Source organism: Calidris pugnax, unplaced genomic scaffold (assembly GCF_001431845.1).
Source record: "Calidris pugnax isolate Ruff unplaced genomic scaffold, ASM143184v1 scaffold27, whole genome shotgun sequence".
Classification (NCBI taxonomy): domain Eukaryota; kingdom Metazoa; phylum Chordata; class Aves; order Charadriiformes; family Scolopacidae; genus Calidris; species Calidris pugnax.
The window spans coordinates 18,381,119-18,395,870 of record NW_015090893.1 but is presented as its reverse complement, the minus strand read 5'-3'; the positions used below and the strand labels follow the sequence as shown (position 1 = coordinate 18,395,870).

The window sequence follows — 14,752 nt, the reverse complement described above, 5'->3', positions numbered from 1 at the left end:
CTGTTCCCTGGGAGAAGAGATTGACACCCACCTCTCTACCCCCTCCTTTCAGGGGAGGGGGCGCCCACCTCTCTACCCCCTCCTTTCAGGGAAGGGGGTACCCCCATCCCTAAATCCTTTCAGGAGGGGGTTATAGAGAGCCAGGAGGTCTCCCCTCAGCCTCCGTTTCTCCAGGCTGAACCCCCCCAGCCTCTCCTCATAAGACTTGTGCTCCAGACCCCCCTCCGTTGCCCTTCTCTCGACTTACTCCATCACCTCAAGGTCTTTCCTGACAGACCCCTCACCAGCTCCGTTGCCCTTCACCGGACTCACTTCAGCTCCTCAAGGTCTTTCCTGGCGTGAGGGCCCCAAAACTGGACCCAGCCCTCGAGATGGGGCCTCCCCAGTGCCCGGTCCTGTAGGACCATCACTGCTCTAGTCCTGGTGGCCACACTATGGCTGATACAGGCCAGGATGCTGGTGGGTTTCTTGGCCATTTGGGCGCACCGCTGGCTCACATCCATCTGGTTATCGACCAACACCCCCAACCGCTCCTCCAGACCCCCGTTTCTCATCTCTGGACGATCCCCCATCCCTAAATCAGCGATGCTGAGGGTGGGGGTTAGGTCCCTGAGGTAACCCATCTCATCCCCCGGTACTTACGGGGCACCACCTTGAAGACCTGGGAGCTGAAGCGCCGCCAGACGTTGGGGACCCCGTGGGAGAAGACGTTGGGGAAGGCGCGCTGCTCGAAGGGGGACAGGCTGTAGGTGATGACATGGCGGACCCGCGCTAGGTTCCCGAAATGAAGACCCATGGCGGCTCCGTGTCACCTTCTTCCCCCCTCAAGGCCTTGGCCGCCGTCCGCCCCGGAAGCGGAAGCGGCATCGAAGATGCCGCTTCCGCTTCCGGGGCAGGCGGCGGCCCCTCCCCTCAGCGTTCCCGCCTCCTCGTGACCGCGTAAAAACCCTATTTAAACGCTCCAATTGTAATAATTTAACCTCGGTAACACATCCCCCGAGTGGGGGGGGGGCTTTAAAAAGGCGAGTCGGCGCCGCTCAATCACCCAATCTTCCCCTCTGCCTCATTAACAGTGAGGAGTATTGAGAGGCCGTAGCTCTGCACGGCTGCTGAGGGTTCTATCCTTGATGAATTTGATGAAAGAGCTCCTAATCTAGAAAAGTAAGTGGTGGTGATCATTCTTGAGGAGGCAGATGAGCACGTGGGCCTGGAAAAATGCTACTAATCCATGTGGTTTTGAAAAGTTTAGCCAAGGGGCAGTAAAAATTGAAGATTCTAAGTGCCCTAAACTCAACTGCCTTCATTATACTGCTAAAAATCACACCCACGGGTGGAGAAGACCCTCACTCAGGTGAAGACTGTTTCTCTGAGCCTGTGTATTCCTAATGGGTTTTGCAAATACAGTGTTGCTCCACATCCTTTCATTTAAAAAAAAAAAAAAGTTAAAAAAAATTAAACCCCTACCAAAGCTGGGGGTTTTAGTGTGTGAGCTCCATCTAATGCCCTCTCAGCTTGGGTTCCCAGCCTGAAACTAGCATTTTTGGGGGAAAAAAAAAAAACAAACAACCTAGAAAAGTCCAGGAGAAAATAAATCAATTGTAGTAAAAATTTGATTTGAAAGCATATAGAGTTAAGGCACTGTCACCTACAGTCTTTTTGTGAGAGGAAATGAGGCTGCGGCCCCACATTTTCAGACTAAACCAATTTAACAGCATTTAAATCAACTAATCTAAAAGGCTTCTAAAAACTTTTTTTTTTTTTAAGCTGAAAGCATGGACCATTTCTTGTCAATTTCGATGCAAGTGGCAGAGCAGTTCCACGTGGAGGATCCTGCACCCTCACCCTGTGAGCAGCTTGTGATTTGTTCTTAGACTGGATCAAGCCTTTCTGTTTGTAACACTCCCCAGTAAGCTGGTGCCAGTTCTTGCTCAAATACTTCAGTTATTTAAATTTTTACAAGTTATGACACACCTGTCCTTAAATCCTTACTCCCCAGTGGCTGAGAAACCCAAAAACGTGACAGAAGAACAGCAAGAAACAACCTGGTAACTTTTTACAGAACCGTAAAGAAGAGTTTTCTTCATCCTTGGGGAAAGTGGAAACGCGCTAGGGAAATGGGATGAAAAACTGAGAAAGTAATTTGAACATTAAAGACTTTCCTCTCTCCCTGGAGACAGCACACAAGGGATTTCTTTATGTAGAGGAAAACCAGCAGGCACTGAATGTGAGTGGTATGCATGAGAGGCATTTATTTCTTTTTTTTAAATCTATAAGAAAACAGCTTAAAATAGACATCTGGTAGTTGAAACCTTTTCCATATTTTAAATGCAAAATTACCCCAATAAAAAGATATTATTTACATTTAATTTCACATTCTAGAAAGGCTGAGTGGCTACAAAAATAAGTGCTACGATGCAAACACCCTCTGCTTAACTCCACGCTCAATCCCAGCGGGTTCTGTAGCACTCTTAGAACGACGCAAACGCCGTCGGGTGGGTTACAGCTACAGACAACGTTGAGAATGCAAAAAAATACCCAAACCCGGAGTAAAACCAAGGAGGGGCCGCCCGCTACCGACAAGTGCACTTGGTAGCTATCATGTCCTCGTACTCTTTGTAGACGATGGAGCCGTCGGGCTCGATGGTGAGGACGCTGAGGGGGCTGTACTCGGCAGGGACACAGGAGGGCTTGGGGACGGAGGAGTCCAGTTTCTCGTAGATGATGTTCTGGACCATGGTGTGGACGGGAGAGCCGTAGCGGTGCCCCACCACCCTGGGGCAGTCGCCTTTGCAGTACTGGGGGCTGTACCTGTGGGGGGCTATGATCCACCGGTCCCACTTCAGCTGGCTGAAGCTCAGGCGGAAGTTGTGAAGCTCACACTCGTTTTGGGGGAAGAGAAACTGTTTGAAGTATTCGCTCAGGTTATGGGGTGGAGTTGCTGGTGCTTCTTTCAGATTCCCGTCTCTTCGGCGTCGAGAGGCCCTTCCGCCCTGTGAATTCTCTTTTCCTTTGTCACCTGTAGGATCAACACGTGGACTGTTCCTTTGCCTGGGCCGCACTGGGTTTTTCCTTCTGTGCCTAAGTGAGTTCCACCTGTGATAAGCCTGCTCACTGGTATCGTTCAGATAAAGAAGAAGAGAAGGGGGAACCAGTGCCACATTAATGGGATTTTCCAGTTTAGTGTTCTGTTGTGGATCACCCATCAGACAAGTGAAGTTCACGGCCATATGAATATTCCTCCTGTTAGTAGCGATTAGAGGCTGGAGAAAAGAAGTCACGTCAATCTCAACCCACTTGCGTTTTCTAACTTCGAAGTGCAGGCTAAAAGCTACAGAGTGCGAAACGCTGGGACATACTTGGCTAGAAAAATCATGCTCCTTGACAAATAAATGGCACATGCACGTAATGGAAGAAGAAATGGGAAGTGATGTGTCAAAGGAATAGAGCAAGACAGACTTGAGTAAGTGCTCGAGAGCAGTAACACGATCCAGGTTGAAGAGTAAATCCACTGAGTGAACGTCTCCTGAGAAGGGAAACAAAATCTTGTAGAGTTAGTGCATCTTAATTTTCTCCCCCAGACACAAACACTATCACATAGTGGGTAAGTAGACAATACTCAGCAGCAGCAGAAACAGGTGTAGATGCCCTCCCTTACTTTTATTATATGGAATTCCTACTTCGTTGTGTCAAAGGAATAGAGCAAGACAGACTTGAGTAAGTGCTCGAGAGCAGTAACACGATCCAGGTTGAAGAGTAAATCCACTGAGTGAACGTCTCCTGAGAAGGGAAACAAAATCTTGGAGAGTTAGTGCATCTTAATTTTCTCCCCCAGACACAAACACTATCACATAGTGGATAAGCAGACAATACTCAGCAGCAGCAGAAACCAGTGTAGATGCCCTCCCTTTTATTATATGGAATTCCTACTTTGGGCAGGGACATAAGATTTAAAAGTTAGGAAATTATAACAAAATCAAGAAACCCCATCATTTTTAGAGGTAGTAGGATTCATTTCAATGAAAAAAAACCCAAACAGGAGGAAGTTACAGCTATCTTTTCAGTGTTGATATGGGGAAACAGGAACTGGACACTCCGAATCATACAAGCCATGAAAAGCAATAGCTCAAGTTTTAAAGGGAATGCTTTCAGAGCTTTCTAGCATTAACTCCAGTTATTCTGCCTACTCACATACTTTTTTCCTATTTAAATCTCTTGACCAGTAGCTGCGAGAAAGTCTGAGTAATGACAAAGCAGAAATTTTTTTCTTAGCACTATTTAAAAAAAATAATCATTGTTTCATGAGTGTCATTTTGCTTTTCTATGGAACAGAACCAGAGCTTTCAAGTTATTCTGAACACACATTTCTGGTGCATTCACCCCTACTGTAAGATACACTACTCTTATCTTTGCCCCAATATTAAGAATTTTTATGGCATTCTTTGAATCTGCTCCGATTTACATCTTATTTTCAGATTGATGAACCCATTTCCTGGCCTGTTTTCCAGATGTGGACATAGCATATGTTTATTATATTGCCTTTTTTTTTACTACTCACCACTGTATTTTTTCTGTGAATTAAAAATTGTTCATTTTTGGCCACACAAATGCATTAAGTGACCTCTTCAAACTTACACAGGCCAAATAATCAGAAATCAGATGAGGGCTCTGTAGACCTTGACTAAGCTTATGTTTCCAGTATTAATGTATTTTTCTACAATTATGGATTTGAATAGCCTCAAGTAATTGTAGGAAGTTGGTTCAGATTTGGGCTGCTACTTTAATTATTTAGCATATATAGTCATGAGAGTCACTGTTAGTTGTGGGCATATTTCTGAATCAGTAGATTATATTATGCCAGGGAATTTTAGTCATGAACATTGATATTTATTTTATTTTTCCACAGTGAATACTTCTTAACTGAACCTCCATCTCAGTGGGATTCTGGTGGTGTGTCCCACGTGTCATTACAGCACTAGGTTTTTATGGCCGATGTTCTGGACCATGGTGTGGACGGGAGAGCCGTAGCGGTGCCCCACCACCCTGGGGCAGTCGCCTTTGCAGTACTGGGGGCTGTACCTGTGGGGGGCTATGATCCACCGGTCCCACTTCAGCTGGCTGAAGCTCAGGCGGAAGTTGTGAAGCTCACACTCGTTTTGGGGGAAGAGAAACTGTTTGAAGTATTCGCTCAGGTTATGGGGTGGAGTTGCTGGTGCTTCTTTCAGATTCCCGTCTCTTCGGCGTCGAGAGGCCCTTCCGCCCTGTGAATTCTCTTTTCCTTTGTCACCTGTAGGATCAACACGTGGACTGTTCCTTTGCCTGGGCCGCACTGGGTTTTTCCTTCTGTGCCTAAGTGAGTTCCACCTGTGATAAGCCTGCTCACTGGTATCGTTCAGATAAAGAAGAAGAGAAGGGGGAACCAGTGCCACATTAATGGGATTTTCCAGTTTAGTGTTCTGTTGTGGATCACCCATCAGACAAGTGAAGTTCACGGCCATATGAATATTCCTCCTGTTAGTAGCGATTAGAGGCTGGAGAAAAGAAGTCACATCAATCTCAACCCACTTGCGTTTTCTAACTTCGAAGTGCAGGCTAAAAGCTACAGAGTGCGAAACGCTGGGACATACTTGGCTAGAAAAATCATGCTCCTTGACAAATAAATGGCACATGCACGTAATGGAAGAAGAAATGGGAAGTGATGTGTCAAAGGAATAGAGCAAGACAGACTTGAGTAAGTGCTCGAGAGCAGTAACACGATCCAGGTTGAAGAGTAAATCCACTGAGTGAACGTCTCCTGAGAAGGGAAACAAAATCTTGTAGAGTTAGTGCATCTTAATTTTCTCCCCCAGACACAAACACTATCACATAGTGGGTAAGTAGACAATACTCAGCAGCAGCAGAAACAGGTGTAGATGCCCTCCCTTACTTTTATTATATGGAATTCCTACTTCGTTCAGGGACATAAGATTTAAAAGTTAGGAAATTACAACAAAACCAAGAAACCCCATCATTTTTAGAGGTAGTAGGATTCATTTCAGTGAAAAAAAAACCCAAACAGGAGGAAGTTACAGCTATCTTTTCAGTGTTGATATGGGGAAACAGGAACTGGACACTCCAAATTATACAAGCCATGAAAAGAAATAGCTCAAGTTTTAAAGTGAATGCTTTCAGAGCTTTCTAGCATTAACTCCAGTTATTCTGCCTACTCACATACTTTTTTCCTATTTAAATCTCTTGACCAGTGGCTGCCAGAAAGTCTGAGTAATGACAAAGCAGAAATTTTTTTTCTTAGCACTATTTAAAAAAAATAATCATTGTTTCATGAGTGTCATTTTGCTTTTCTATGGAACAGAACCAAAACTTTCAAGTTATTCTGAACACACATTTCTGGTGCATTCGCTCCTACTGTAGGATACACTACTCTTATCTTTACCCCAATATTAAGAATTTTTATGGCATTCTTTGAATCTGCTCCGATTTACATCTTATTTTCAGATTGATGAACCCATTTCCTGGCCTGTTTTCCAGATGTGGACATAGCATATGTTTATTATATTGCCTTTTTTTTTACTACTCACCACTGTATTTTTTCTGTGAATTAAAAATTGTTCATTTTTGGCCACACAAATGCATTAAGTGACCTCTTCAAACTTACACAGGCCAAGTAATCAGAAATCAGATGAGGGCTCTGTGTAGACCTTGACTAAGCTTATGTTTCCAGTATTAATGTATTTTTCTACAATTATGGATTTGAATAGCCTCAAGTAATTGTAGGAAGTTGGTTCAGATTTGGGCTGCTACTTTAATTATTTAGCATATATAGTCATGAGAGTCACTGTTAGTTGTGGGCATATTTCTGAATCAGTAGATTATATTATGCCAGGGAATTTTAGTCATGAACATTGATATTTATTTTATTTTTCCACAGTGAATACTTCTTAACTGAACCTCCATCTCAGTGGGATTCTGGTGGTGTGTCCCACGTGTCATTACAGCACTAGGTTTTTATGGCCTTGAAAAGAACAGAACCGTGAAGGGCAGTAGAAGGAACACGATGCCCATTACGCCTAACCATTTTTTCCACTTTTCTTATGTTAGTTAAAACAGATTGTACAGTTTTCTCTGACTCACTATAATAAGATGAGTCAGCCGGAAACATCAATAGCATCTTGAACATAGTACCATTTGTGTGGCAGTCCCCAAACCCTGGAGAAGTCTATGTTTAATGCTGTTCAAGGAGAAGTAGGTTATGAAAAACTCCTACTGTTTAACAGAAGGACCATCAGGATTAAAATAGCAACAACTCTAAAGAAGTAAGACATTTTTATACTGTGCTGCAAGCACGGAACACCTGGAAAACCCCCATTTAACCTTGGCAACAGAGGCCACCCCACACCTACCTTTCATGAGGTCCCTGTGGCGGTGCTTGCATTCAGAACACGGAGTGAAGAGTCGAACAGTGTTATAGAGGTGGCTTTTGTTAGCCTTGGGGATTCCCTCCTTGGTCGCAGACATCTTATACAGCCTCTTCATGTACCGAAGGGCTCTGGAGTGGGGCTGTAGCCTGGGGGCCTCGCTCTCCCAGTTCTGGTGTCCCCGGTCAGACAGCACCTTGAGAAGGGGAGGCAGGAGGGCATATCCCCGTCTCACGCCTTTTGGCAGCCGCAGCAATGGGTTCAGCTCAATGGCCGTGTCCTCAGGAGCTACCAACAACCCGGGGGGCTTGTCAGAGACCACGCGGCCCCTGGAGTGGGGGGAACACTGGATGCTTGAAGAAAGCCAGTGAAGACAGCAATAGAAACAAACACAAATTCTCCAAGTGCTCTCCATGCTCTTTAGGGCTGCAGCCAAAAATAATGCCTCCCCTAAAATATTCAAGAAAAAAAGAGCACCTCAGCCCCATCCCTTATATATGTCGCAGCTGTGGGATGGGAGGGAGGTTTCTTCTGATTAGAAGCCAAAGGGAAAGACCTGCAGCTGTCTGCTGAAATCACATCCTTGTTTTTGCTTAGGCCAGAGCCTTTCCCCATGAAAAATCCTTATTCTGAGAGTTAACCTCTTTCACATGGTAAATTACAAACCAAGAGCATGTGCCATCCTCCAGAGGGAGCCGGGGAGACAAGTTAGTATTGGCTACTGTAACTAATTCCGTTTATTCCCAGAAATACATCATGCTAAATATTATTGCTTTTAGCATTAATAAGCTAATTTTAAAAAGAAAGACATTGTTTTTCATTTTCTCACACATTTCTCACATTTAATTTCTCTGTAGACGGTAATATCCACTTGAGAGAGAGGGAGCTGTGACTGTAGAACCATCAAATCCATTTTTGTTCCAGCCCCCAGCACAGATTTACCTCCAGTCTGAGGTAAGGCACCCCAAAAGCAGAGTGCTTTTTCACTCCGTAGCCGATGTCTGTGGAGTGTGCTCTAAAAAACTCTATACGGAGAAATATTGATTGCATCAGAAATATTCAGAAACTCATGTAGCTGAGTGTAACTAAAGGCATGGGTTTAATTTTATTTAATTAGGAAAATACAGGAGGAAAGATTGTTTTCATAACAGGTGTTTTTAATTAGAGCTATGCTATCAATAACCTGGTGAAATGTCACCCATAATCTACCTTTCATATCTTAAGGCTTCTGAGTAAGGATTTCTTATAGGGAGAGTGGTTAATTAACTTACAAAAATGTCAGTCTGGCATTCTTTGATTTGGAGTGGAAGGTTAATTCAGATAACAATCTGTGGTATGAAACAATATAACCTTTTCTGCGAGATGTCTTAAAGCTGATTTGATTATGATAAGAGGGGGATACTGTTGCTTCTGAGGTCAGCTGTGCTCACACTGCTTTGTACAAGGTGATCTGCACTTTGATTTATTTTAAAAATGCATCCTTCAGTCAGGCATCCTTGCACCAAACGAGCTCGTCTGCTCCCTTCCCTGTGGGTTTGAATTAGTCCCACTTTACATTAGTTTCAAACACCTGTAACTGCAGGTTCTGCTGTTCCATGACAATTTAAGTGGCCCTTTAACCCTACGCTCTCTCACAAACCAAATGTGCATTCCTGCTCTCCCCTTTCCACTGGCTTTTGCTGTTATCAGATCTTGTGGTGGGTCCAGTCTGGGAGCTGAAATGGTGGGAAAATAATCCAACTAAAGTGAATATTTGCTTTACCACTGGACAAGTTGAGAACAATTAAGCCTATCTTGAATAATTCTGAGCTCAACAGGGCATGAGTGGTACTCCTGTATGATAAAAGCATAGGAAATCCTTAACTGTTATTTTGTATGGTTAGTGTCAAAGTAATCTTACATATTTTTATACGTACATTGCATTGAAGAGGGCATACTTAAACATGTAGCTTTTGAAAATTGTACTTAAGTAAACTGAAAAATTGATTAAAGAGGTGAATGGACATGGAGATTTTTAACTGTAGATTTAAACCTAGCCCTGACCAGATGTATCCCACTCTTTTGCATAGTCTAGTGGCCTGATGGTGAAGCTTATCCACGTTTATTAGCTGTCTTGTTGGAAATCTAAGCAGAGAATTCAAAGTCCAAATATATCCAACGTGAACCAATATATCCCTGCAGAGGCACCTTCGCTGGCTGTAGTGAGAAGGAAAAACCAAATGCAAACTGCCTGGGGGTTCACTGCCCAACGCTGGGAACTGCTGCAGTTATGGCTGGAGGCCACCAACACAACTGCTCCTCATCTCCTGCTCAGGCTCAATGCTCATTGCCATCCCGGGATGCTCTGAGGGAGAAGGAGGTTAGATCTTGTTTATTTCCTGGGGTCTGAATGGGTTAGATGCTGTGGAGGCTTTTAAAGGATTTTACGGCTAAGTTTTCCCATTTTTAGTAAGTGGTTGGTCTAGACCTGTGGAAATGTTTAATAGGCCACTTGGTTTGACCGTGGTGTTGCCTACTCGACCCTTTAGAAATGTGGTAATTTTGAGTGCATAAATAGTAGCTGAAATGTTCTGGGAGCAGCTGTAGGCATGTGGGATTCCTTTCATTACTGAAGACTTAGAGTCTTCACGTGAATGTATTTATAACTTTAGGCAGTTCTTGAGCAGCTTCTAATGAAGTGGACTCCCTGTGCTCTGCAGCAGGCTGTAATAAAGAGGGAGAAAACTGGGGTTTATGTTGCTGTTGATTTTTACCTCTGAAAGGCAGTTCCCCTGCACAGATCACTGACCCAGATGGGTCCCAGCACTCCCTACGTGCAGAACTGACACCCAGTGATTGTGGGGGAGCCAGGAGCTGGAGGGGGATGAAAGAAAAGAGAGACCCCTGTCAGCTCCAAAGCCAGTTTATCATCCAAGCTGTGACTGTTTACAGGGCTTCAGGTTTCTCAATGCTTGGACACATTTGCTGAGGAGTTACAAATTGCAGCTGTATTTGAGTGAAGATCCTGGCACAGCTACACTTAGAGGAAGTTACACACACCCGTGCACGAGCATTTAAGATGTTAAAGACTCATTTAGTAAAACACAGTGTCCAAGGAGATTAATTTCATCATATCTCTTTAAGATCCAGACCATTATTAGATTGTTTGATAGCCTCATGTTTTATATATCTTAAATATTTATTTTATTATTAATTAGAATTAATAATAGCAGCAGAAACTATGTTTTCCTTTTTTCCCTGGGAAATACCGAGCAAGTACCTAGTCTGTACTCCCACAAACTACTAATAATTTTCAAATTCCTATAAAACAGAGCTGAAAAATGTGTAGCTTAGCCCTGTAACTAGATAATGACGTTTGTTTCCACACAACAGCAAAAGCATTAATCACAGGTATAGCTGTTATGCCCCGATAAACAAAGTGTTTTCATTTTGGCTCGCTGAGCTGACTCCGTGAACTTTGAAATATAAGAAGTATCAGGTGCTCTCTGCAAGGCCCATTAATAATGTTGCAGAAACTTCGCTAACGGCCCGTGCAGAGGAACAGCTGAGCTAGGTGTCTGCTCTACAGATGTCAGCTCTAGCCATTTCCAACAATTTAAAAAGAAGAAACATTTCCTGTTACTTCTAATAGCTTCTTCCTGCCATAAAAACCACAAAGATCAAACGAGTTATTTTAAAGAACCAGTGCGTATATACATATGTCGTTGTTTGACGAGACAGAATCAGAGCTAGAAAACTATGTACCAATGGTCTTACGACTCCAGTGTCAAACAGATTTTTTTTTTAATCACTGATGAGAGCAGCCCATAATCAAGTCAGCCCGTTTTTTCTCCTGGAGCGTAACACCAGCGATCTCTTCAACTGGTGAGAGCCAGAAGACCGGGCTGTGTTTGTCTCTGTTCCCGTCTGCCCTCTGGTACCTGATCCTTACAGCACCCCCCCGAGTCTCTGTGCTCACACCTGCCATTTGAGCTGGTTTTCACACAGGCAGGGAATGAGATTTTCCCCGTTTATCGTATTTGTAATTGTCCCACAGAAGACTTATTTTCCTAGCCAGAAGACCGGGCTGTGTTTGTCTCTGTTCCCGTCTGCCCTCTGGTACCTGATCCTTACAGCACCCCCCCGAGTCTCTGTGCTCACACCTGCCATTTGAGCTGGTTTTCACACAGGCAGGGAATGAGATTTTCCCCGTTTATCGTAGTTGTAATTGTCCCACAGAAGACTTCTGAAAGGTCAGCCTTCTTGAAAGGCTTGGAAAAGAACTGAAATGTTCTAGACATAGATATGAGTTGTGGCACTTGATGGACAGTTTATGAAATCCTAGAGGTCCAGAGAAGGGCAACGGAGCTGGTGAGGGGTCTGGAGCACAAGTCTGGTGAGGAGCGGCTGAGGGAGCTGGGGGTGTTCAGCCTGGAGAAAAGGAGGCTGAGGGGAGACCTTCTCGCTCTCTCCAACTCCCTGAAAGGAGGGTGTAGCCGGGGGGGTCGGTCTCTTCTCCCAAGGAACAGGCGACAGGACTAGAGGAAATAGCCTCAAGTTGCACCAGGGGAGGTTCAGATTGGAGATAAGGTAAAACTTTTACACCAAAAGGGTTATTAAGCCTTGGAATGGGCTGCCCAGGGAAGGGGTTGAGGCGCCATACCTGAGGTATTTAAAAGATGGGTTGACATGGTGCTTAGAGACATGGGTTAGTGATGGTTTTTATCAGTTAGGTTGATGGTTGGACTCGATGATCTGAAAGGTCCCTTCCAAGCCAGACAATTCTATGATTCTATGATACTTTACATCATCCATGTGGTGACTGGGGAAGAATGTAGATATCCAGTGCTAAAGGCACACACCATTCGACCTGCTAAGGAAATACCCCCTGGAAAACTGGTGGGTTTCTCCTTGTTGTAATCAGATATTCTTTAAAAAAATAATGAGAGCTCATTCTCTGAAAAGAAACAACAGCTGCAGAAAAGAGCTACTGTAGGGAGCAGAGACGGTTCCTGGAGGGGCCCTTCAGAAGAGGGACACCTCCATTTACATTATTTTTGGTCTGTGTAGCATCTAATGGGTGTGCAGCAAAAATGTAAGAGTTAAGGTTTTGGTGTGCACTGTTTGCAAAGCATCAAATCCGTGACATTGACTTATTTTACATAGATCTTTGAAAAGCCATTCTGGGGAAAGTTTTATGCTCGCTTACAAATACAGCATGACTGTGTGGAACCTGGATGAGGTAATCTTTTAATGTGGTTACGTTTTTATGGAAATGAAACTCGTGAAGTTCATAAACAGAACTGTTATTGTTTGCACGTGCTGTTTCTGTTACAGGGAGGTGCTACACACGCACCCATAAAATGTGCCTTTCAGGTCAGGTTTCAGGATCCCTTTAATCCAGTCTGAGTCTATTGGGGTGGGTTCTGCCTTTTCCTCCTCACCTTTTGGCCTTTTCCCCTGTGTTGGTGGAGCAGTTTTCACCAGGGCTGTGAGCGGAGTGACCCGCTCAGATTGAAGCTGTGGGGCAGCCTGGGAGGTGCTCTGTGTCAAGGAAGAAGGTTGGAGGTAGTGACCTGAAAATATTTGGAACAAGCTATTTTAAAACCTTGGAAACTGGGATCTTATGTTGGGTATTGTTCCTCTTGGTGTGCTGGTGTGGGAGGCTGAGTTTGCTAAGCTTGTTATTACTGCTTCCAGCCTTCCTGCTGTATTTTCCTGCCTGGCAAACCCTTGTTTATGAACTGGAGAGCAAAGAAAACCCTGAAGGATAAAAATTGTGAAAAATGGAGAGCCTGCTGCTGTTACCTCAAACCTCACCTCAGACAGCGTACAGGGCAGGTAAGTTGCTGTTTATGCAATGTGATCTCAGGTTTTTGGTTGGTTTGTGGGTTTGTTGGGTTTTTTTCCAAAATGTTTTTATTGTTTCCAAATAAAATAACAGTTCTGGCCATTCTTGCAGCATCTCTGCCGTGGGGTTCAGTTGTGGCTGTAAAGTAGGAGCTGGGAAATTGTGTTTTTCATTTTGTTGAGGTCTTGTTTATTTTCCACTACTATCTGATATGGTTAAGATGCAAGTCCTTATGTGACTCTTGGTGAGAAAAAGCACTAATTTAGCTTAAAACTACCGGAAAATAAATTCCAGAATGCTATTCTTTTCTGGTCTCTCCATTCTCATACGTTATACACGGATATGCTCCTGGTATGTGGCTGTGTGTTGGGTTTGTGGTTTGACTCGATGATCTTAATTCACAGAATTCACAGAATTGTCTAGGTTGGAAGGGACCTTAAAGATCATCTTGTCCAACCGTCAGCCTAACTGACATAAATAGACACCCACACAACAAACAAGAAGCATCATCACTAAACCAGACCTCCCAGCACTACATCAACCCGTCTTTTGAACACCTCCAGGGATGGGGCCTCAACCCCCTCCCTGGGCAGCCCATTCCAATGCCTGAGAACCCTTTCAGGGAAAAAATTTTTCCTAATATCCAGCCTGAACCTCCCCTGGTGCAACTTGAGGCCATTTCCTCTTGTCCTGTCGCCTGTGACTTGAGAGAAGAGACCGACCCCCACCTCTCTACACCCTCCTTTCAGGGAGTTGGAGAGAGCAATATGGTCTATTCTTTTCTGGTCTCTCCATTCTCACACTTTATACATGGATATGCTCCTGGTGTGTGGCTGTGTGTTGGGTTTGTGGTTGGACTCGATGACCTTAAGTGTCTTTTCCAACCGAAACGACTCTGTGATTCCCTCCTGCGAGCTGTCCCTGTGCCTTAGGAGCCCTGTGCTGGCGGCGAGTCCTCGCCCACCGCGGCAATTGGTGGTCTGGGGTCTGTCCGTCCGTCCGTCCGTCCGTCCGTCCGTCCGCTCGGTCTTTGCAGGGATTTTCCTCTCTTTCCCCGAGAAAAGCCTCTCCCCTGCCGGCAGTTTGAGGTTCATTACCCTGACCCCACCTCCGTGCCTCCCCCTGGGCAGGGCTCTCCCCGCCACCTTCCCGGGATACAAGTAGCCCCGGCAGCGGCGGGAGCGGGAGTTTTGTCCGCGATGTCCCCGGCGGTGGCGGTGGCCGCAGGGCTGGCACAGCTGGCACAGCTGGCACAGGCAGCGCAGGGGGGTCCAGGTAAGTCTCTCCCGGGGGATGGGGGGGTCTCTCGGGGACGGCTTTGTCCCCGCGGATCTGGCAGAGGAAAAAAGCTACAGCCCAATGTACGCTGGCGGGGATCATCCGTGTGATAGAAATTACACTGATTGCTTCTAATTAATTACTGTAACCGAGCGCACCCGGCTGGAAGCGATCGGCCTCTGAGAAGGGGAATGGGGGCTGCGGAGATGGAGGGGTTTGGGAATGCTGGGGG

The 14,752-nt window shown here is 45.0% G+C and overlaps 4 protein-coding genes across 9 annotated transcripts in view; 1 reads left to right on the top strand and 3 right to left on the bottom strand.

Moving 5' to 3' along the window:
• Nucleotides 1-870, bottom strand: part of LOC106891403 (cytochrome b-c1 complex subunit 8) — a 1,892-nt gene extending 1,022 nt beyond the window's left edge. Inside the window, exon 1 of the mRNA XM_014947883.1 lies at nt 643-870. Coding sequence (XP_014803369.1) covers nt 643-796 — 154 coding nt within the window. The 5' untranslated portion in view covers nt 797-870. The remainder of the gene's footprint in view (nt 1-642) is intronic.
• SHROOM1 (shroom family member 1) overlaps nt 1-14,752 on the top strand; it is a 59,800-nt gene that overhangs the window by 7,512 nt on the left and 37,536 nt on the right. Inside the window, exons 4-8 of one of the 6 annotated variants that reach the window (XM_014947878.1) lie at nt 3,023-3,082; nt 8,270-8,366; nt 9,594-9,771; nt 12,558-12,633; nt 13,092-13,232. The gene's annotated coding sequence lies outside the window, so the exon portion shown is untranslated. Of the gene's footprint in view, nt 1-3,022; nt 3,083-5,616; nt 5,729-8,005; nt 8,120-8,269; nt 8,367-9,593; nt 9,772-12,557; nt 12,634-12,792; nt 12,960-13,091; nt 13,233-14,752 lie in introns of those variants that run through there. The other 5 variants (XM_014947873.1, XM_014947874.1, XM_014947871.1 and 2 more) reach the window with 5 other exon arrangements.
• LOC106891402 (growth/differentiation factor 9-like) lies at nt 2,571-3,521 on the bottom strand. Its single transcript, XM_014947882.1, has one exon. It carries the CDS (start codon nt 3,396-3,398, stop codon nt 2,571-2,573), a length of 828 nt encoding a protein of 275 aa, XP_014803368.1. The 5' UTR covers nt 3,399-3,521.
• LOC106891335 (growth/differentiation factor 9-like) lies at nt 4,965-7,827 on the bottom strand. The gene is made up of 2 exons (XM_014947785.1): nt 7,398-7,827; nt 4,965-5,791 (listed from the first exon to the last, which is right to left on the bottom strand). The coding sequence occupies exons 1-2, from the start codon at nt 7,825-7,827 to the stop codon at nt 4,965-4,967; spliced, it is 1,257 nt and encodes a 418-aa protein (XP_014803271.1).

Excerpts from the sequence above, each read along its gene's own strand:
- LOC106891402 (XM_014947882.1), bottom strand. The coding sequence starts at position 3,398 with ATGTGCCATTTATTTGTCAAGGAGCATGATTTTTCTAGCCAAGTATGT.
- LOC106891335 (XM_014947785.1), bottom strand. The coding sequence starts at position 7,827 with ATGGAGAGCACTTGGAGAATTTGTGTTTGTTTCTATTGCTGTCTTCAC. Across the intron at positions 5,792-7,397 it reads CCACAGGGACCTCATGAAAG|GAGACGTTCACTCAGTGGAT; the intron begins GTAGGTGTGGGG and ends TTCCCTTCTCAG.